Source organism: Papio anubis, chromosome 17 (assembly GCF_008728515.1).
Source record: "Papio anubis isolate 15944 chromosome 17, Panubis1.0, whole genome shotgun sequence".
Classification (NCBI taxonomy): Eukaryota; Metazoa; Chordata; class Mammalia; order Primates; family Cercopithecidae; genus Papio; species Papio anubis.
Genome location: NC_044992.1, coordinates 25,232,264 through 25,254,532, shown reverse-complemented (window position 1 = coordinate 25,254,532; position 22,269 = coordinate 25,232,264). Strand labels below are relative to the sequence as shown.

The window sequence follows — 22,269 nt, the reverse complement described above, 5'->3', positions numbered from 1 at the left end:
ACCCAAGTGGGTCTTGAACTTGTGGGCTCAAGTAATCTATATCTGTCTCAGCCTCCCAAATTGCTGGAATTATAGGAATGAGCTACCACACCCAGCCTATTTTTACTTTTACTATGATTGTGGACTTGTTATTTTATCTTTGTAAATCATATATATGAGAGCATCTTCTTGGTAAACTGTTCCTTAATAAATAAACAAAACAATTATCTAATGAGCTTTTTTTTAATTTTCCTGAGACAGGGTCTCACTCTGTTGCTCGGCCTGGAGTGCAGTGGCACAGTCATAGCTCACTACAGCCTCAAACCCTTGGGCTCAAGTGATCCTCCCACCTCAGCCTCCCAAAGTGCTGGGATTACAGGCATGAGTCACTGAACCCGGTCTCTAATGAGCTTTTTCTCCAGCAATGCTTTTCACCAGCTTTCTTTTGATTAGTATTTGATTTCTATATCTTATTCCCTACCTTTTTAAAACTGTCATCATGATTTAAATGGTGTCTGTTACAAAGTAGCATATAACTGCATTTTTAAATTAAATCTGAGAAATCCCTTTTAACCAGAGGTTTGCACATCTAGGTTTATTGTGCTCATTTACATATTTAAATGTATTTATTCCATTATTAGTTTGTGCCTTCTTGTTCCCATGTTTCTTCTTTGCTACTTTTGTTCCCCTTTCCTGCCTTCTGTGTGATAGATCAGATTTGTTTTACGCCCTCCCTTCTACTGCTCGGAGAGTTGTACATCACAGTCTACTGTAACTGTTTCCCATTAGTATTACTTTTTGCATCTGTGCGTGCCTGAAGGGAGCCTCAAGTTCATCAGTCTCCCTGCCCTCCTCCAAAATGAGACATGGGCCTTTGAATGCTTTCCTGGGACCACCACCCCACCTTTCATGTTGCTGTTATCCATGATTTTAGTTCAACAGTGTTTTAATCCCCCCACATGGGTCATTTTTATGTTTCTTTTTTTTTTTTTTGGGGCCGAGTCTCCATCTGCCCGCCAGGCGCAGGTGCAGTGGCGGATCTCAGCTCACTCCGCAAGCTCCACTCCAGGTTCCGCCATTCCTCCTGCACCTCAGCCTCCCAGTAGCTGGGACTACAGTAGCCATGTCTAAGCCGGCTAGTTTTTGCTTTTGGTAAGAATGAGGTTTCACCGTGTTAAGCCAGGATGGTCTTGATCTCCTGGCCTGCGTGATCCACCCGTCTCGGCCTCCCAAAGTGCTGGGATTACAGGCTTGAGCCACCGCGCCCGGCATTTTTATGTTTCTTATAGTGAATGTGTATTTGGGTTTGCTTATATGGTGACCTGTTTATTTGCTCCTCATTGTGCCTCATGCTCTGCTCCTTCCTTCTGGATTCAGTCCCTTTCTTAATGAGGTATCCCGCAGCAATTCTTTATAAGACAGCCAAGATAGGCCAACTCTCAGAGCACTTGTCTGAAAAAGTCTTTTTTTATTTAATTGTTTTTTCCTTAGAGATGGGGTCTCACTATGTTACCCAGACTGGTCTCAAACTTCTGGCTTAAAGCGGTCCTCCCACCTTGGCCTCCCAAAGTGCTAGGATTACAGGCATGAGCCACCTCATCTAGCCTGCCTGAGAAAGCCTTTGTTTGCCCCTCTCTCAAATGACGGTTTGGGGATAGAATTCTAGGTGTACAGTTTTTTTCCTTCAGCCCTTTGAAGAGTCTGTGTTTTCATTATGTCCCTGCATTAGATGTTCTTTTGCAAGTAACGTGCCTTTTTTCTCTGGGTATTCTTAAGGTTTTCTCTTTGCCTTTGGTGAGCTGCAGTGGATTTGCTTTTCAAGAGGTCAAGAGAGGAAAGTGTGAGGTTTCTGTTTTTTACTGAAAATTTGTTTGCTGATTTGTTTTCCCACCCCGTGGTTCCTTGCCTCTTTGCCAGGCTGGAGGCAGACTTCTTCTGGTGTCCTGTTCACAGACGGGGCAGCCTGCAGAAGGCCCCGCCACATGCAGGGCCTGGGTCCTCGTTCCCTTGTATGTAGTCCCGGGCTTGACTCCTGTTCAGGCTGGCACTTCCCAGAGCTAAGCCCCAGCCTGACCTTCCTCCCGTACTGGCTTCACACCCCCTCCTTTCTTCTGATACCTAGAGGTTTTCCTTTCTTTCCTGTCGCCTCCACTTGGATTTTAAATCTTCTGTCTGCTGAATTGTATTCAGCACAGGAAGATGCTTGCAAGGGCCAGGTTCATCAGCCCCGTCCCTGCTGCTGGAAGCAGCACAGCAGAGCCTCATGCTCGGGCTGAGATGGAGCAGAGGCCTGCAGGCGAGCACCCAGCTCAGCTGCGGTTGGCCCCGGTGGTGGAGGGTCCTCGAAAGCGCTGGGGACGATGGCAGAAATATTGGCAGGGGAACCGCAGTGTCTTTTTTTGCCCATAAAAGATCTCTCTGATGACTGTGGAGGACGTGTTTCCACACAGGGTTGGGGCAGACCAAAGGCAGAGAAGCCAGTCAGGGCTATGGCAGTAACCAGGAAAGAAGGAAAAGGGTCTGGGCTGAGGCCTCGGCAGAGGACACAGACAAAAAGTGCAATCGGTAGAACTCAGAGACTGTCGGCCATGGAGAAGGGGCGGGAGTGCAGCTGCCTGCCAGCTCTCTGGCCTCAACGACTGAGAAGACGGCACCTCTCGCCGCACAGGCTTGATGGGAGGAGGGAAGCACTTTGAGGGAGGGGGCCAAGAGGATGAGTTCAGCGTTGGCGGTGTGAAGACTCAACTGTCTGCAGAGCATTCTAGGGATTTGTCTAGGAAGTGGCTGAAAAGACATGCATGGACCTCACGCTAAGAGAGGGGACACTGACTGGCTCGTTGTCATTGAAACCACAGACATGAGTGATGCCACTGTGAAATAATGTATAAAACGAAAGGGGCTGAAGATGAAGCAATATTTAAGAAGGAGTGAGGAAGTAAAGCCAAAACAGCTCCTACAGGAGTCCCACTTATTCTTGCAGTATCAGTCTGTGTGTCACCTCCTCTGGGAAGCCCACCCCAGCCACCCAGGGTCAATGACCCTCCTCCATGCAGCAGGTGCTTCCTACAGAGCACCAGCATCCACGAGCTTGGGCCCGGGTCGTGCTCACCGCATTTCTTCTTTCGACAATGCCCCTTCCACCCTGGGCACTCCGTGAGTCACTGCAAACAACATGGGCAGGGAAGGGAGGAATGGGTGTTGGCAGCATGAGGAGAGTACCATGGGGGAGGGGTAGCCCAGGCTGGGAGGGTGGTGGCAGTCCTGTTGGGGACACAAGCAGGGTGAGTATGGATTGTGCCCCCGGGCCTGGGAGCCAGGTCAGTTCAGTGCTGTGGAGAGGCAGACAGCAGGCTTGGGTGAGGTCTCAGGGCATGCTGGCTGCCGACAACACCCAGATGTGACCCAGTTGGTTCATGACAAGAGAAAGGTTTTATTTTCCAAATACAAATGGTGTTGCCCCATTCCTCACCAGCTGCAGACCCAGAAAGGACTCAGTATGCCAGGAAGCACAACGCCACCACTCCTGGACTTGCCTGGTTGCTGAAATCATAGCCTCACCTTCTAGGTGACTGTGGTAAAAGTGTCCATTCGATCCTGACAAAAACAGAAGCAGCGTTTCCTAAAGCAAGGTTTTGAAAGAGCTGCCTGTGTGGTTTGACATCAGCAGGGGATTTACTTCTTGAAGGAACTGAAACGTAGAGTAAACAGCTGCAGACATGAGCTCCTAATGCCCCAGTCAGTAGCTGTTGTCCTCAGTGTGAGCCAGAGAGCATGCATTTATGTCCTAGTGACATCCAGATGGAGGATGGCCTGTCTCTGTGACTCTAAGTTTCTCATGAAGCACTTAATGCATTTACTATCACTTTGAAAAGCACCTGTCTGTGCTTGGTGCAAGGCAGTGTTCCTCCTACCACATCCTGTTACCAAACATGAGAGAACATTGCATTAGCCTCACAGTCTTCTCAGGCACTCCTTGCTGCACCCAGAAAAATGTTCTCAGCAAGTTACTGCACTGCACCCCACTTCCACTGCATTTTCCCTTGAAGTGCATTTGTTAGAACCTGGATCACCCCCACTCTCATAGAGAATGCCATCGAGAAGAAAAGTGACTCACTGATTTCCTCAAGTCCTGCCTGGCTTCTGTAGGGGCAGGGCAGGCCAGCGGATGAGAGTCTCCTAATCCCAGCTGAGCCAGGGCTGCCTGCAACCTCCCTGGACCTGCCTTCCTGGTTGGCTTTGACCTAAAACCCTGCACTGCCCAGCTGACCAGGGGCCTGGATGGGAGGGGATGTTTTCTGGGCTGATTCACCTTCTGGGCAGGAGTGGCCTGTCCCACTTTGTGCAGGGCCTATGAAGGCACAGGTAGCCCAGGGAAACATGTTTGTTCATTACATTGATCAAGTCTTGCATTTACTCACGGGTTTCTCTAAGAGCAGAAGACAGGAGCCTAAATGAAAAATGAAGGAAAGTAATTTGATAAAGGCCATTTGCCTGCAATGATGGCTTGGAACAGATGAAACGAGATGAAAGTCCCCGAATTCCACAGTTTGCTGAGCCATTAAATCCTGTAACAGAAGATGGGGAGGGAAAAAAATATCCCTCCCCGATGCAGCCAGCCTCCCTCGGCAGCTGTCCCTCGGCTTGGTGCACCCTCAGAGGGAGACACCCTGCCTCCATCTGTATGATGTTTCCTTTTCTTTAAAAAATAAGGAAAGAATTCTGGCTCTAGATAGATTTCCAGAGTGTGGCGAAGTTCAAACAAGAAAGAAGTCACTGACCCCAAGCGTCTACTCCGTCTCCTGCCCAGGACCTGCTCCACTCTGTCTCCAGGATCAGCACAAGAAATTTCTTATTGGTCTTAAAATTACTTTGGCTAAACTTGAGATGAGGAGAGAAAACATGTTTGAAGAAAACTTCTAATTTTTCATTTAGGTCAATCCACATTTAAAAAAAAAAAATTATTGTGGTAAAATACACATAAAATGTATCATTAGTCACATTTAGTACATTCACAATGTTGTACAACCATCACCTCTACCTAGTTCCAGAATATTTTTTTTTTTTTTTTTTTTTTTTGAGACAGAGTCTCGCTCTGTCGCCCAGGCTGGAGTGCAGTGGCGCGATCTCGGCTCACTGCAAGCTCCGCCTCCCGGGTTCACGCCATTCTCCTGCCTCAGCCTCCCAAGTAGCTGGGACTACAGGCGCCCACAACCGCGCCCGGCTAATTTTTTGTATTTTTAGTAGAGACGGGGTTTCACCGTGGTCTCGATCTCCTGACCTTGTGATCCGCCCGTCTCGGCCTCCCAAAGTGCTGGGATTACAGGCGTGAGCCACCACGCCCGGCCTCCAGAATATTTTTATCACCCCAAAAGGAGACCCCATGCCCTCTAAGCAGTCCCTCCATGCCCCTTCTCCACGGCCGACAGTCTCTGAGTTCTACCGGTTGCACTTTTTGTGTGTACTCTGCCGAGGCCTCAGCCCAGACCCTTTTCCTTTCTTCCTGGTTAAGGCCACTCCCTGTAGCCCTTAGCAACCACTAACCGGTTTCTGTCTCCTTAGCTTTGCCTCTTCTGGCTGTTTCACATAAATGTAGTTATACAATATGATGCCTGTTGTCTGCCACCTTTCACTTAGCATCATGTTTCAAGGTTCAAAGTTCATCTTGTTGTGACATGTGCTAATACTCTATTCCTTTTCATTGCTGAGTAATATTTCATTGAATGGATGTACCACATTTTGTTTATTTGTTCATCCACTGGTGCACGTTTGGGTTTATGTAGGGAAAATCTCTCTCCAACTGTGTTTCCTCTGCTCTCACACCACCACCACCACAGTCATCAACACAGAAGACGACTTCTGTGACCAAGGGTATGGAGGTTTTCGCCACACACCAACCAGTGATCACCAGCTGGGTGTCCTCCAATTCCATTATGATGCCATCTACCTGGAGACTGTCAGATCCCACAGGTGGAGGGCTCACGGCCCCCACACCACCCCCAGACACCAGTTGCAAGTCAGGGTCTCTGGAACTTCTGACCAACCAGCTTCCAGTTGGAGTTCCCAGGACCCCCTCTTTGGGTTCAATTAATTTGCTCACAGAACTCAGGGAAACACTTCCTTACATTTGCCAATTTATTAAGAAGGGTATTCTAAAGGATGCAGATAAACAGCAGATAAAGAGAGAGACAGGGCAAGGTGTGGAAGGATCCTAAGAAGCAGAGGCTCGTCTGTCCCCACGGACTGGGATGCCTCCCAGTACATGAATGGGTTCTTCTTCCCCTTCCCATCAGCCTCCATGTGTCCAGCTCTCCAGAAGCTCCAAACCCATCCTTCTTGAGTTTTTTATGGAGATTTCATTGGCTGTCCATGATTGAAGCCTAGACAACTGTGCCGAAATGAGATTGGCCAAAAGGGGACTGATCTAAACCCACCAAGTCCTGTCCATTCAGATCCTTCCTGGCCTCTCTGTGCAGCATTCCTTCCTCCAAGGTGTGGGGCAGGACCCCCTCGGGAATGAGGGTGTTAGGACTCACAATCAGATTACAGAACTGACTTGGGCAGGAGAAGGTCAGCGAGAGAGATTTTGTTTCCTGAGACCTGGTTCTGAGGCCTAAAGCACCTCAACATTATAACAAAAGACTAACAGTGGTTATGGGAGTTACAAGCTAGGAACTGTGGATGACACCTCATCATCATCATCATCGCATCACAGGGCTGTTGCTACCTTTTGTAAACAGTGCTGCTGTGAACATTCATGTATAAGCTTTTGTCTGTTCTCAGTTCTTTTGGGTATATACCCAGGAGTGGAATCACTGGGTGATATGGCAGTTCTATGTTTAACTTTCTGAGAAGCTGCCAACCTCAATCCACATTTTCTTTCTTTTTTTTTTTTTTTGAAACGGAGTCTAGCTCTGTCACCCAGGCTGGAGTGCAGTGGTGCAATCTCGGCTCACTGCAAGCTCCGCCTCCCTGGTTCACGCCATTCTCCTGCCTCAGCCTCCTGAGTAGCTGGGGCTACAGGCACCCGTCACCATGCCCGGCTAATTTTTTTTTTGTATTTTTAGTAGAGATGGGGTTTCACCATGTTAGCCGGGATGGTCTCGATCTCCTGACCTCGTGATCCGCCCGCCTCGGCCTCCCAAAGTGCTGGGAGTACAGGTGTGAGCCACCGCGCCCGGCCCCTCATTCCACATTTTCTGACTGTTATCTGCTGATGGCATCATGTAGATGGCGTCAGCTGGGCAGTGCTCAGCCAAACTCCAGAGCAGGAGGCTGGTTCTTCTTGCCCTCGTTCGGTGGTGAACTCAACACATGTAGTCACTCAACCCCCTCTTCTGCCCAAACCTCACAGCAGCACCACGCAAACAGGCTGGGAGTCAGGCAGGCCAGGGCTGCCCAGGGCTGTGCCAAGGAAAAAAGTAGTAACCCAGCCATATTCTGTCACTTACAGTGGCAAAACAGAGTATCTCTCTGCTAAGGAGCAGACCTCCTTCCCAGGACCCTCCTGGTTCACAGGTATCTGGCCACTTTCCCTTTAGAAGGAACTTCATGGACTGGGTGAGTCTCCATCCCAGGAGGATCTTGACCAGTTGTGCCATTTTCTTCCTCATTCATGAGGCTGCAGTGAGTGTGCGAAGCTGACGGAGTGAGCAGATGAAGTTGTGTTACTGGGAGAGAGCCATTTACACAGCAGATGGACTGAGGCCTGCAGCCTCACGCAGCCCCAGCACGCCCAGAACCTGTGGCCTGGCCAGTGTTGCCCATCAGCACCTGGGAGCATCCCCTGTGTGCAGGGCAGCACCATGTAGGCAGCTCTGTAAGACCCTCCCCTCCCCGCCAGGACCTTGCATTCTGAAAGTGGAGACCAGTACATGTGGTGTGAATGCTCCATTAAACTTGTAGGGTTATTTTTTTATTTTGTTTTATTTTTTATTTTTCAAAGATGGGGTCTTGCTCTGTCACTCAGGCTGGAGTGCGGTGGCACAGTCTCGGCTCACCACAACCTCCGCCTCCCAGGGTCAAGCGATTCTCCCACCTCAGTCTCCCAAGTAGCTGGGACTACAGGCCCACGCCACCACACCCAGCTAATTTAAATTTTTTTTTTTGTAGAGACAGTATTTCACCATGTTGCCCAGGCTGGTCTCGAACCTCTAAGCTCAAGCAATCTGCCAGCTTCCGCCTCCCGAAGTGCTGGGATTACAGGTGTGAGCCACCATACTTGGCTTTTTATTTTTATTTTTTTTATTTTTTTATTTTTCGAGATGGAGTCTTGCTCTGTCACCCAGGCTGGAGTAAAGTGGCGTGATCTTGGCTCACTGCAACCTCAGCCTCTCGGGTTCAAGCGATTCTTCTGCCTCAGCCTCCCGAGTAGCTGAGATTACAGGCGCACACCATCACACCCGGCTAATTTCTGTATTTTTAGTAGAGACGGGGTTTCACCATGTTGGCCAGGATGGTCTGGATCTACTGACCTCATGATCCACCTGCCTCTGCCTCCCAAAGTGCTGGGATTACAGGCGTGAGCCACCGCGCCCGGCCGCCTTTTTAATTTTATTGTTAGAGACAGGGTCTCAATATGTTGCCCAGGCTGGTCTTGAACTGGGCTCAAGTGATCCTCCTACCTCAGCCTCCAGAGTAGCTGGGACTACAGGTGTGCACTACCATGCTTGACACTTGTAGGACGTTTTTTGTTGTTGTTTGTTTTGTTTTGTTTGAGAGGGAGTCTTGCTCTGTTGCCCAGGCTGGAGTGTAGTGGTATGATCTCGGCTCACTGCAACCTCTGCCTCCCAGGTTCAAGCGATTCTCCTGCCTCAGCCTCCCGAGTAGCTGGAACTACAGGCACACGCCACCTCACCTGGCTAATTTTTATATTTAAAAATTAAAATATAGGGGTTTCACTATAGGGGTTTCACTATATTGGTTCAACATAGGGGTTTCACTATATTGGTCAGACTGGCCTCAAACTCCTGACCTCGTGATCTCCCTGCCTCAGCCTCCCAAAGTGCTGGGATTATAGGCGTGAGCCACCGTGCCCGGCCTACTTGTAGGATTTAAGCACAGAATCAGAATCCAAACCCCTCCCCACAAGATGTAAAATATTTAGGAAGAGAATATTCAAAACAGAAACATTCATATGGTTTTGTGAGCTATGCTAAAATGTGAAGAACATAATCTGATTCAATAATAATAGCTCTCTTGAACCATCTCTTTTGGAGGTTCTTGACACTTAACTGAGAAAGCAGTGAAAATTCCTTCTGTGAAGCAAGGAATTGGCTTGTGTTTCACACACAGTGCTTCACATCCTTCAGAGCGTCTCCTGTGCATCCCTCCTCAGACTGTAAATTCCACGAGGGCAGGCAGCTTCCCAGGCTCTCAGGAAGACCCCTGTCTGGCTCCCAGCTCAGGTTCCATGTTTCCAGTGCTGACCGGTGCCTGCCGTGGAGTCAGTCCTTTTGGAGCGCCTGGAGGGTAGATGGTTTGATGGTTGTAAAAACCAGACAGAGGTTTAAGTGACTTGAAGGAGGTTGTGAAGCCAGGAAGCTTGGCAAGACCAGGACAGAATCCAGACTCTCCCACCCTTAGGCCCTGCTCAGAGGGATCAGGAGAGAGCTCAGGTGGGCTTAGAAAACAAAGTCCTGGGAGGCAGTGTGGGGACCGCCACGAAATACCACCTTTTCTTTCCTAAAGTGTTACTGATTTTTGTTCAGTTGGGGGATGTTCTGGGGAAGTGGGAAGTGGATGTTCGCCTCAGATCAATATCCGTGGTCCAGGAGAGGGACAGGTCCCGCCAGCCTCAGCACTCGGGCGAGTCTCTGCACTGCCTCCCTGTCTCCTGCAGCGCTGGGGCTTCTCCACCCAAAGAGAAGAGCTGGCAGGAACACTTCCTCCGCCAGGCCCCATGGGCTGGGCCCGTGGTGTGGAATGCCGGAGAGCCAGAATTGCCAATGGGAAGGAGAGGACCAACTGGCTGTCCTGGGGCAGTACCCACCACCAGGGAGGAGACTGAGCAGCTGTGGGGCTGGCACAGCAGAAGTAGGACAGGGAGAGGGAAAGGGGCCCACAGCTCATCCACATCCACAGCCCAGAAGGATCCAGTGTCCAACTTCTGCCTTCCTTCTTGCTATTCGAGAACCTTCATTTCAGCAGAGTGGTGGCCTTGGGTAGGGGAGAGGAGCTGGCCCGCCAGTGGGAGCGCTGTTGACTTGTGCATGATTGGCTTGGACCTTCCAGAGCGTGGTCTGCTTTTCCCTCTGCTGGACACTCCCTGAGGAAGGGCCTCCCCCAGGCAGCAAGTACTCCACGGGACCTACTGACAGGGACACCAGGGGGCAGGAGGAAAAGGTTTCAGCCCAACCCGTGTGAGAAGCAGCAATCTGGAGCAGGGGTTCTCTGCTGCATTTCTTTTCTTTTCTTTTTTTTTTTTTTTTTTTTTGAGACGGAGTCTCGCTCTGTCGCCCAGGCTGGAGTGCAGTGGCGGGATCTCAGCTCACTGCAAGCTCCGCCTCCCGGGTTTACGCCATTCTCCTGCCTCAGCCTCCCGAGTAGCTGGGACTACAGGCGCCCGCCACCTCGTCCAGCTAGTTTTTGTATTTTTTAGTAGAGACGGGGTTTCACCGTGTTAGCCAGGATGGTCTCGATCTCCTGACCTCGTGATCCACCCGCCTCGGCCTCCCAAAATGCAGGGATTACAGGCTTGAGCCACCACGCCCGGCCTCTCTGCTGCATTTTTTATCCTACAACTCCCTGAGGACAATATCCTGGGTGCCAATTTATTTATTTATTTAGAGACAAGATCTCACTGTTGCCCCGGCTGGTGTGCAGTGGCACCATCATAGCTCACCCCAGCCTTGAATTCCTGGGCTTGGGCGATCCTCCTGCCTCAGCCTCCCAGGGAACTAGGATTACAAGCACAGGCCACCACACCCGGCTGATTAGTTTGTTTTTTATTTTTTGTAGAGAGGAGCTATGGGCTCCTGGGCTATAGGCTATGTTGCCTAGGCTGGTCTTGAACTCCTGACCTCAATCAATCCTCCCTCCTCTGCCTCCCAGAGTGTTGGGATTACAAGCGTGAGCCACCACACCTGTGCCATTTTATGGCAGTTATTTGCTTCTCCCCATTTTCCCACCAGCCCGAACCCTGCATCCTGGAGATACACGGAGCCCAGAGGAAGCAGGGAGGGTGGAGGCAGGGGCCCCCTTGCTGGGCGGGAGTCAGGAGAGCCCTGCACAGAGGAGCATGTCCCGATTGTCTGAACGCGAGAGGGTGAGGGTGAACTAATGGTTCCCATTTTCTGTCTTAGTTTTTTTGAGCTGACATGGAGTGTGGCCTGTTTAGAGCCCGTTCCCTCAGACTGAGTCACCAGGTGATTCTGGAACCCACTGTGTACATGCAGTTCCTCAGGGAAGGGCAAGGGCAGAGCCTGGACTCCAGCACAGGGAAGGGCACAGGCCCTCCAGGAGGGCGGGCAGGGGGGAGGCCGCTGCCAGGGTGAGGAGGGAGGCTCCCAGAGGACAAGAGTCCAGTGAGGGGAACCCAACACCACACCAGGTTGACAGAGGGGAGGTAGGGAGGCCACCCCCAGCTCAGGGACCAGCCTGGTCCTGGAGGCATCTGGTCCAGCACGAGGGCCGCAGGGGCCCCACCTGGACCCCGCTGCCAAGGGCCACACATGAGCCCTGCAGAGCAGCCCTGGTGCCCACAAGAGTGGAAGAGGGCCTGAGTCACTGCCTCTGCTGGGCTCTGCTATTTTTATGTCCAAGTCTGCTTAAAAATAGCTGTCTAAGCCAAGGTTTTAGCTGCAGCTGACAAGACATTAAGTATTAGATACCTAATGCCCACAAGTGACAACCGGGGTCTCTTCGTGTGTCCGTGAGAAAGCAGGGAGGAGACAGCCACGAGGACAGCCCTGAGCACCCCGCACGTACCTCTGAAACTTTGGGGCCTGCTGTGGGGCGTGCCCACAAGGTGTCCTCAGAAAGCGTGTGCTGGGCCGGGTGCTCTAGTGACACCCATTACTCCACGGGGGCACGCTGACCCCCTGGAGACACTGCACATCGGGGCCCTTTGAGCTGCCTCGGCCTCTGAGCAGTTGCGCCTCCCGGGCAGCCAGTGCTTAGAAAGTGCCTCACGTGCTCATGGCCTGGTGAAGATGCCTCCAGGCTGGGCAGAAGCTCAGCACGTGCTGGCCTTGGCCCTGGCCTTCCCCTAGCCGTGTGGACACCACAGCTCGGCATTCACTGCCCAGCACTAAGAGCAGCTCCCTAAGTCCAGCAGGGCGTTCAAAGCGGGACGAACCTGCCCACGCCCCAGACGCCATCCTGAGAGCAGTGAAATTCCCAGGGCTTTTGGCATACGGAACAGAGCCAGCCAGTCCTGACTGGAGGCTCCGAGGCCAGGAGGCCTTCCTCCTTTCTCCTCTCACCTCCCAGCTCAGAGCTGACAAGGCACAAGCTGAGGTACAGCATGGAATTGTGCTGCCTGTGTGAGCAAATATTAGGGGGCCAGCCTATTGCGACAAGTGTCTCTGCTTTTAAAACCAGCAACCATTTCTTAGCATGTTCAGCGCCGTGTGAGGAGCTAGCGGAAGGGCTCTGGCTCTGCCTAGCAGGAAGAGCACAGCTTCCACCTCTGCACCCGACCTGGAGCCCAGACACCCGGCTGAGGCCGCCTTCATGTGCTCCCAGGCCAGCGGGGCTCCTGCCACACAGGGCTCCCTGCAGCCCACGGTGGGGTGCCGGCCGCACTGTTCTGCGGCCACCAGGGTGGGCAACCAGCCAAGCGGCCCAGCTCCACATGAGAGCAGCCTCTCGCTTGGGGAAACCCGGCTCAGGCCCACTTCCACAGCCGGGCTGTGACAGGCGGGGACCAGCCAGGAGCGGGAGACATCTCTCTCTCACCAGGGCGTGTGGCACGGGTCTCCCGCAGGATGGATTAGTGTCAGAGTCAGAACCCCAGCCCTCGTACACCGAAGGCCCCGAGGGCTTGGTCCTCAGCCCCAGCCAGAGGCCTGGTGGCATCTGTTCAACCACATGGCCCTCCACTGTCCAGTCCCACGTGCTGGCGTGGGAGCCAAGGGCCCTGCCACGGTGCCCAGGCTCTGGTTGGAGGCCCAGCCAGTGCCACGCTCGCATTCCTCGGCCTCTCTGGGGCCCTTCAGGCATCCTCCGAACACTTGTGGAGGAAGCAGGCCAAGCCAGAGCCAGTGGTGGCCGGGAGCTGCCGGGGAGGTGCCCTGTTCTCATGCCGCCTGCTCACTGCCCGTCTGGTGTTTTTGGTTCTTGCAGTGAGAAGCGCCACCTTCAAGTGAACGTCACCAACCCAGTACAGTGTAGCCTGCACGGGAAGAAGTGCACCGTCTCCGTGGAGACGCGGCTCAACCAGCCCCAGCCCGACTTCACCAAGAACCGCTCGGGCTTCATCCTCAGCGTGCCCGGGAACTGACGCCCCGCAGAGGCCTGGCCCAGAGCCTGGCCACGCTCCGAGTTCTGGGTCCCAGTCCAGCTGCTGCCTCCCAGCCCATGCCCGCTAGAAACCTGCTGTGAGGGCCCCTCCCGGAGGAGCCCCATCCCTGTGAGGTTTCCTTCCTGGCTTTCTGCCTTTGGTATCATCTTCCTCTGTCCTGACCGTCCACGGTCCCTGCTCAATAAACCAAAGACCCTGGTGCCCCGCCCAGACCCCTGGGCTGACGTCCAGACCAGTCTCACCCAGAGGCAACTGGATGGTGCCTTTAGTTGGTGGGGGTGCCCCTTGGCCAGGTCAAGTCGGAGCACCTCGGCAGGTGCCCTGCTGCTGACCCTGTAGAGGGCAGGGGTCGGGATGCAGGTGCCCCGCTCTCTGGGAGCCCCACAGCCACCTCTCTCGCCCAAGGTGAGCCAGCCCTGGGGACCCAGCTCAGGGAGGCTCAGCTCAGAGTTCAGCGGACCACCTCCCCCACCCAACTCCCAGCCACCAGCCAAAGCCACTGGGTGAGCAGAGACACCCACAGGGCCAGCCCCTCAGCCAGGAGCCAGTGGCAGGAGCAGAACAGCCCGTCGAGCAGAGTGAGTCCATCCTGCCCAGATTCTCCCCCGGGAGACTCCCTTTGCCACCAAGGTCCCTGTCAGGGCCTCTGACCACCACTCTGGAGAGGACAGCGTGGCACGCTCCAAACAAGGATCATCTTACTTCACTCGCAGCCTGTGACCGTGGCCCTCTTATAGATACTTTCACTGTGTGCGGGGTTGCTAATCAGATACCTGCTGTCACCACACTTGGGTCAGGAATCCTAATGAGAACGGGGAGCTGCCGGGATGAGGGCAGCCCTCAGGGTTGGCCGCTTTCCCTCTGGACCACCTCCCACTACGTTTCCTACTCAGTGAAACAGCAAGGGCGGGGTCAAGGCACAGGATGACGGGAAGCAGGGCAGCAGCACAGCGTGGGGTCCTGGCACTGCAGGCCAGGCCAGGACACCCACCCCACACCCTGCACGGCCCCTTGGGGCCTGCGCCCGTGAACCTGGTGCCAGGGAGAACTGCCAGCTAGCCGGTTTCTGCCCAGCAAAAGCATGTATGCCTCAGGGGCCTTCTGAGACAACCCTCCCCGCTGAGCCCCAGCTGCTGAGGAGGCCTTGAGGGAAGTAGAGGCTCAGAGCAAATGCCTCATGTGATGAGAAAGTGAGGGGAGCCCGTGCCTCAGGCAGGTGGTGAGAGGATGAGGGGAGCCCGTGCCTCAGGCAGGTGGTGAGAGGATGAGGGGAGCCCGCGCCTCAGGTGGAGTGGGCAGGGGTGCAAGAGAGGGACGTACTGAAGCTTCTTCCCATCATGCCACAGACGCTGCCCCACCATGCTCCCGTCCTCCCACCCTCACCCAGCAGAACCCACCAAGTGCCTGTGGGCAGCCTCCTGTGCCTCACCCAGGGCCTGGCCCGAGTGGTCCCAACAACCTGGTCTCATGCCCGCTCCCCATCCCTGCTTCCCAAAAATTGCACTGTGTGCAGTTTGCAACAAAGAATCCCGCCGGCATCCTGTCCTTGGGAACCCTTTCTCATTCCCCAAGCCTGGTCAGCTGCCTGCATAGGCAGAGGTGCCCCCAGCCCAGGTTAGCAACGCTCATCATTTTGCCAATTACCAGTAGACACTAGTGGAACCATCTAACTGGAACTTCCTCTCTCCTTCCACTTATTTCCCCATACTTGTTGCTTTACACTAGACACATGCAAATGTATGTTTTAAACACACCAAAACAGATTATGCCAAATGAGTAGCCTGTCAAAGGCTGGAGGGCAGGAGGAGGGCCTGGGTTTGGGTTCCTTCCTCCTGGCCTTTGTACGGTGCCTTGGGCCCCTCAGCCCCAGCGCCAGGGCCTCCCAGCTGAGGCCACAGGACAAGCACTTTTTTATGATGTACTAAAAGAAGCCACAGTATGTGGCAACTGCAAAAGGATCAGGAATTTAGGGTGTGATCTCAGACACGTGTCCTGGGTGCTGAGGGGAAAGGAAGCGGGCACAGTGATTGTAGACAATGAGGGGGTTTCTCTTGATGTAATGAAATGCAATTTTATGGTTTGGTGCAAAAACTCCTATTTTCCAGTAAATTAACTTTATTTCTAAAGCATATTTTGATTTACCATCAAGAGCAATAAAGCATTAAATCTTATTTTTAAAGGTGTTTTGTTTATCTGTCACTGAAAACTTTGTGAAATTTTTGCTTATATAAAGTCAACCATTATCTGAGAGGATAGAAGGGAGAGTTAAGCACAAATAATGTAAAATGGAGGATGATTTGCCTGAAGCTTTGGAACAAAAAGTGAGCAAGAAGTAAGCTGTGGACAGGAGGTGAGAGGAGGGAAGGAGGCGAGAGGAGGGAAGGAGGCCATGGGGTTGAGTCCCAGCACTTTCTCCTGCCATCTTGAGGCCTGTGCACTGGCAGCCGGAAGCACACTGCTTGGTGCCAGGGAACATGTTTACTGCAACAGAAGCATGTATGTAGAAAGGAAAGGCTCAGAGACTTACAGTAGCAGACTGGGGACAGGCCAGGCTAGCCCAGTGAAAGGGCTGGGAGGAAGTGCGGGGGCGGCTGGGAGAAAGGAAAGGCTCAGAGACTTACAGTAGCAGACTGGGGACAGGCCAGGCTAGCCCAGTGAAAGGGCTGGGAGGAAGTGCGGGGGCGGCTGGGAGAGTGAGAGGAAGCAGCACCTCCTCCTGGGGAAGGGAGCAAGGCCCTGAAGGAGCAACAGGGCATGGCCAGCACCCAAGGGTCCTGCAGCCAGGGTGCTACCGGTCACTGGTCATTGGCAGAAAAGAACACGCAGCACTGGCTTCTGTAACTCAGACGAAGGGAGTTGCTTTGCGGAAAGCAAGTGGCCTTGATCACAAGGCTGACAGCTCCCAGGCTACAACTTGAGGACAAGAAAGACTTTCCTAGTACTCAGGGGCAGCTTCAGACCGCAGGGTGCAGGGCCTGGGGAGAGCCACGTCCAGCGTCCCCATTACCATTTTCCTGAGGCTGACACCAGTGGCACGTGCAGGCCTCAGGCTGGCAGGCAGGACAGGCACAGATGGAGCTGGTGGGAACCCCACCCATGCCGCAATTATGGGCTGGAGTGGCTGCTTCCCTGGGAGCCACAGGGCTGGATTTCTCCCTCCTGGAAACCCGCATGGAGCTAAACCCACAGGGTTGGCCCATGTGGACGCCAGCCCACCCCTGCTAGCCTGGGAGACCCCGGGGGAAGGGAGCTCAGAGCAGAGCCAAGCCCAAGGATATGTGGGAGCAGCAGCTTCAGAGCCACACCTCGACACACAGAGTCTAGGGCCCAGAGCCTCTGCAGAACCCACCTGGCCAGACCTCACCAGGCCATGCTTGGGCCTGACCCTCCTTGGCTGGAGGTTCCAGTCACCCAGCTCTGCCACGGGAGCCTTTGGGAAACAGCTGCCCCCGCCTCGGCCGACGCTAAACCAAAGCTGACTTAACCTGTGCTTCCTTCTTAATCACCTTAGTGTGTTAAGCCCTGGCCCCCAACTCTGTCCTCCCCTCCCCCATAACACAAATCCAATTACGTTCTGAGTGCATGAATCATTTATTAAAGGGGGCCCCAGCCTGCCCACAAAAAGAGGTCTCTGTAATGGATGGTCAGTGCATTTTATTGAATCAGCACAGTACAAAAATAAATAAAAATAAGGGAAGGGGAATTAAATTACAGCCAAACTGAGCTTCATGACTTTGTCAGATTATAAACCACACATACTCACAAACACACTACACATACATACAAAATGAGACAAATATAAATTAATATTAACAATACCCACAGTTTGGTCAAAGAATAGCTACAGAAGAAATTGCACTAAAAAACCAACATACATCACACGTGTGTAATTAGCAGTTTCAAATATACAGCTATGAATAATTCCAAGTGAAAAAAAAATGGCACATTTTCTTTTCATTGCAAGTTTAACTGTTGGAACAAAACTAAGTTCTAATAACTGCATGGAAAGAATATATCAACCCTCCAGGTTTACAAGAAAAAGAGAAAAACCAAATCCTGAACTATTATTCCTGTGGCTTGTTCTGTGCATGGGTGTAATTTTCACAGCCATCTGTTCTAAGATTATTTTTCTTAAGACACAAAATGCTCCTGGTTTGCATGCACAATATCACTGTAAAAGCAACAATTAAAGAATAAAGGTTTTTTTGTAGGTTTTTTTTTATTGTTGTTCTAAAAGTAGTCTTCATAGCAGCATGGCAAATGGGTTCTTTGCTTGCACACTCAAGTATATCAGTTGTTCGTTTACACAATACTGATGACCAGTGCAAGGGGAGAGAGAGAACACGACAGGCTTCACACTGAGGGAACTATAGAGTTCTTCCCTTAGTCCCCACCACTTCCAAAATGTCCACCTCTTCCAAAGAATAAAAAAATAAATACGGAGAAAGAGAAGGAAACAGACACGCAACTGGAATCCTGTGGATGCAATGTAACCGCACAACTCCAGGTCAGGTTCCACCAGCTGAAGGTGATACACACATGCGCCCTCCTCCTGAGACTTGGCACTGACCCTCCCTCTTCCATGCCACCAGGGGCATCCCACCTCTGGTCGCACGCGGCAGCAGGATCTGAAGACAGGCTGTGTGGAAACCCAGCAGAGAGGAGGTGCTGTGTGAAGTCTGTGCCAGCAGCCGCAGGCTCCTTCCAATGCTGCACCGATTATCCGACAGTCCTAGGAACGGCTCCGCTGGGCCTCAGGTGCAGCCAGGCAGATGCTCTCCGGCAGGGCAGGCTCTCTTCCCCACCTCTGGGAATGCCTCCGGCCACCAGGTTCTGCTTCAGGACTCTTAACACTGGGACTTCAATTTCACAGCTTTCTTTTTGTGTAAATTTCAGTAGTGCTTGTGCTGAAATTGGTAACCACCTTGAACCTAATCCTATGTAAAGTGACCCTCTGCCTCCCCACCCCAGGTCCCCATTCCAGCACTCCCGGGGGGACTGGGCCTGGAAGACAGAATCCTCTGTAGCGTCTTCACATTGGTCTTTGTTCTCCACAGCAGAGTGACGGGCCATGGAGGAAGGCTTGCTCCCTCTCCCAAGTCCCAAGCCACCAATACGGGAGAATGAGAAAGAAAATCAATAAAGTACACATTTGTGTTTTTACAGCCAGTAGGGTAAGGTGGAAACCAAAACCAGCAGCGGCAAATGATCAGTTGTAGAAATCAGCAGGCTTCCAGAGCAATCAGGAGTCTCACTCCCGTCTTGTAATTGTCTCCAAGATCCGGCTGTCTCACTGGTCCCTGTCGGGCAAGTCTTCCTCTTTAGAAGAAACTCAACTGTTTGGAAACAGCTTTAAATTAACAGGGGTGGGGGTGGGGCCACCACATCGCCTTCCCCCCAGCTCTGCAGGACAAATGTCATGTGCACCAGCAAGAGGCCTTAGCCCTTAGGTGGGCACCGGCTTGGTCTCAAGGTATGGCATCCCTCACCTTGCCCAGAAGGCAGGCGTTGCTAATGGGCACCTGCAGCTGTCCTGGCATTTGCCACAGGGCGACTGCACTGCATTATTCAAAAGAAAAATTCACCCAGGAAAGTCGTCTCCAGCTTCACCCCACCTCTTTAGCTGGGACCCAAAATGAGAAAAAGTAATGAGTCAAAGCAGCTCATCGGCCAATACCAGCAATGCGGCTGCAAGCAGCAGACAAGGGGGCAAGGGGCGAGTTCCATTTCTCCACTAAAGGAAAGCCCTTCTCCCTAAAAAAGAAAACAGCAAATCAGGGCGGTGTGTGGTCAAACGACCAGACACAATCTTTCCACTAGACCTGCTCAGCTTCGCCTCGCCTAGATTGAAGATGTCCCAGCGCAGCGGGGATCTCGCCTCATGACCCCACTGGCAGCTCAGTTAGGGTGGATGGCTCCAGGAGCCTCTGGGAGAGCGAGTAACTCCACACAGGAGCCAGAAAAGGGCCTCCAACCAGAAACCCCAATTCCTCCCTGGGCCAGGCAGCCAGAGTCCCCTCTCTAGCGCCACACAGGGTGCAGCCGGCAGCCTCGCCTACCCTGGACCCAGCAAGGGCACAGGCGGCAGGGGCAGGTCAGTTCTTTGAGTTCCCCAAAGTGGGAGGTCAGTGGCCTGGGTGGCTCTGAATACATCTTCTGGGTTTTGCGCAAGGCTCGTGAGTTCAAAAGTGCCCAGAGTTCTTGGCAGGGCTGAAAAAACCCCAGGGAGAGACTGTGGGAAAGGTGAGGCCCTTGGTGGCTTTGCTAGACACATACTGTACACAAAACTGATTTAATAATAAATTTTTAAAAATGCATTGAATCCTTGAGCCATGGCGCAGGCTACAGTGCTCACCGATCCAGGCCTAGGAGGAGCCGCTTCTTGTCCTCCTGGCCGCTCTCGTTCTTCAGGTCGGAGAAGACCTGTGTGAAGTAGTGTGGGTCGGCATTTATCTGCAGCATCTTTGAGCTCATGAGGTTGATGACAGAGAGGCAACGGTCCCAAAAGGCCTCCTTGCAGCTCTCCACCAGGAAGGGCTTGAGCGGGTAGGAGATCTCGTTGCCCATGTAGGAGTAGGAGAGGTACAGGCACGTCAGCAGGACGGCCTGGAGCTCGTGATCCGAGCCCACCTCGGAGGAGATAACATCCCTGCAGAGCATGTAGAGGAAGACCACGTTGGCCGGCGTGATGAAGCCCTGGTCCTGCCAGCCCTGCAGAAGCAGCGAGCGGTCCACGCTGCGCAGCCAGAGCACGGGGTCCGTGGGGGACAGGTGCTTCAGGCGGTAGCACCGGCGGCAGAGAAACTCACCCAGGCAGCGCAGCAGCTCGCTGGTGGACGCCTGGACGATGACCCGTTTGGGCGTCCCTGCGGAGGTGACGGCAGGGTGAGGGGCTTTCTTGACCGAGGAGGAGCCCCCGGTCTGGGAGCCCGAGAGCTGGCTGGCCGGGGGTGCGGGCGGCTGGGCCGGTGGGGGCTGGGCGAATGTGGACAGGTTGGCGCACGACAGCGACTTCTTCAGGTTCTCATTGTTGAGGTGCGTGATGTTGTTCTGGTAGCTGCTGTTGGGCTGCACCTTCTTGGAGTTCTTCTTCTTGGCCGACACGGCCACGATTCTCTTCCAAGGCAGCACGGAGATGATGGAGTGGCGCTTCAGGTTCTTGTCCTTGGCGTTCTTGCTGTTCTGTACGGCCGTATAGTGGCCCACGGTGGCCGCGCCATCCTCAAACAGCGTGGCCTTCCGGTAGCTGGGGGACAGGGACAGCACCGTGCCCATGGTGCCGCTGCGCGCCGGGCGGGGGCTCGCGCCCCTGCGCGCCCAGCCTGCCGGCCGGAGGGATAAAACCACTCACGGAGCCTGCGGTGGCCCCGGGGAGGAGGCGGGGGCGCTCCCGGGAAGCGTGCTGCCCCCTTGGATCTGCCTGGAAAACAAGATGGTTCTTAGCGCCAAGCTGGGCTCCGCGCCGCGCCCCTCTGCCCCGCGCCTCGGCGGACCCCGCGGCCCCAGTCCCGGGCCCTACCCGCGGCCCCGCGCCCCCGCGCCGCAGCCTCGCCGCCTCCACTGCAGCACCCCCGCCCGCCGCCGCCGCTGCGGTCCCCAAGCGCAGCTGGGAGGGGCCCGGGCGCCGACGGAGGCGGACGAGGACCCCCGCCTGGACACCCCGCACGGGCGCAACCCGGGCCCGGCTCCTCTGGGACAAGGACGGCCGCCCAGCGCAGGCTTACCCGGCAGGCGGCAGCTCCTGCGCTCCGCGCCCTCCGCAATGCGCGCCGCGGCTCTGCCGCGAGCGCTCGGCGGGGATCGGCTGTGCCCGCGCTCGGCGGCGGCGACGGCGGCGGCGGCGGCTGCGGCTCGGCAGCTTCTGTCCAAGGTTCTGCAGGCGCCGCGGCCCCGCCCCCCGGCTCGGCCGCCCGCACCTTCTTCGCCGCCGCCGCCGCCGCCGCCGCCGCGCTCCCGCTCCCGCTCCCGGCGCGCGCCTCGGCGCCCTCCCTCGCGGGGCGCGCGCGCCGTCCACGCGCCGGCCTGGTCTCGCCGGGGAGTTGCGGCCGTTGATGTCCTCAGCTCGAGCCGCGCACGGTGCAGGTAGGACGTGGCGACGAGCGGGAGGCACCTCTACGCACCGGGCCCCATCTAGGAGCCGGACTCGGCGGCGGCGACGGGACACGCGGCGCCGGCCCGCCCCGCCCCTCGGGACCGCCCCTCCCGCACAGCTCGCCGCCGGCTCCGCGCCGCCACCCAACAGCAGCCCGGCCGCCTGAGAGTCCCCGGCGCCCGCGCAGCCCAACTCTGCTGACGCTCGGCGGGCGCCGAGCAGGGCGGGGCTGAGGGCCGACCCCGCCCGCGCCCCGCCCAGACACGTGCTGTCTTTGTTCCCGCCGCGGCGCCCGCAGCTGCCGGCCGCGGGGGCGCTCTCGGCCGAGTCCTGCCCTGGCAGCGCGCGGCCCGCCCTCTCGGAGGCTGCCGCCCGGGCCCTGGTGAGGAGTCCTCCGCCGAGGCCAGGGCCGGTAGCTCCCTCCTTCCACCTGACATCCCCGTCCCTGTGGAAAGCAGCCAGGGAGCGCGGGAAAGAAGGCCCTGGGCGGGGAGAGGCGAAGCCTTTACTGAGACCTCCCAAGTGCCAGGCGTACCTCGAGTGGACAGTCCCATAGTTTCTGGCCACCCTTCTGGGGCCTCCGTTCCCTCATCCCGGGGTAGATGCCCGTGGCCCGAGTGGGCCTCAGAAATCCAAGCCAGAGAAGCGTGGCCCGTAGCAGTTCCGGGCCACCAAGAGCCAAGCCTGAGCCCGTCACAAATATGACCTCGAAGTTCCCACTCGCCCTCTTTGTTGT

At 54.7% G+C, this 22,269-nt stretch overlaps 2 protein-coding genes across 7 annotated transcripts in view; one reads left to right on the top strand and one right to left on the bottom strand.

Annotated features, from left to right (window-relative positions):
* Positions 1-15,616, top strand: part of MYO1D (myosin ID) — a 382,230-nt gene extending 366,614 nt beyond the window's left edge. For all 5 annotated transcript variants that reach the window (XM_017950496.3, XM_017950498.3, XM_017950499.3 and 2 more), the window contains one exon: positions 13,264-15,616. In XM_017950496.3, coding sequence (XP_017805985.1) covers positions 13,264-13,420 — 157 coding nt within the window. In that variant the 3' untranslated portion in view covers positions 13,421-15,616. The remainder of the gene's footprint in view (positions 1-13,263) is intronic.
* A 1,461-nt stretch (positions 15,617-17,077) lies between these two features.
* Positions 17,078-21,234, bottom strand: CDK5R1 (cyclin dependent kinase 5 regulatory subunit 1). 2 transcript variants are annotated; one of them, XM_031657461.1, is made up of 2 exons: positions 21,166-21,234; positions 17,078-20,861 (listed from the first exon to the last, which is right to left on the bottom strand). In XM_031657461.1, exon 2 carries the CDS (start codon positions 20,714-20,716, stop codon positions 19,793-19,795), a length of 924 nt encoding a protein of 307 aa, XP_031513321.1. In that variant the 5' UTR covers positions 20,717-20,861; positions 21,166-21,234; the 3' UTR covers positions 17,078-19,792. The 2 variants fall into 2 exon arrangements, with proteins under 2 accessions (XP_031513321.1, XP_009188358.1); XM_009190094.2 differs by lacking the exon at positions 21,166-21,234 and having other exon boundaries at positions 17,079-18,777; positions 19,797-20,858.
* Between the last annotated feature and the right edge of the window lie 1,035 nt (positions 21,235-22,269).

Coding starts and splice junctions, on each gene's coding strand:
- CDK5R1 (XM_031657461.1), bottom strand. CDS start 20,716: ATGGGCACGGTGCTGTCCCTGTCCCCCAGCTACCGGAAGGCCACGCTG.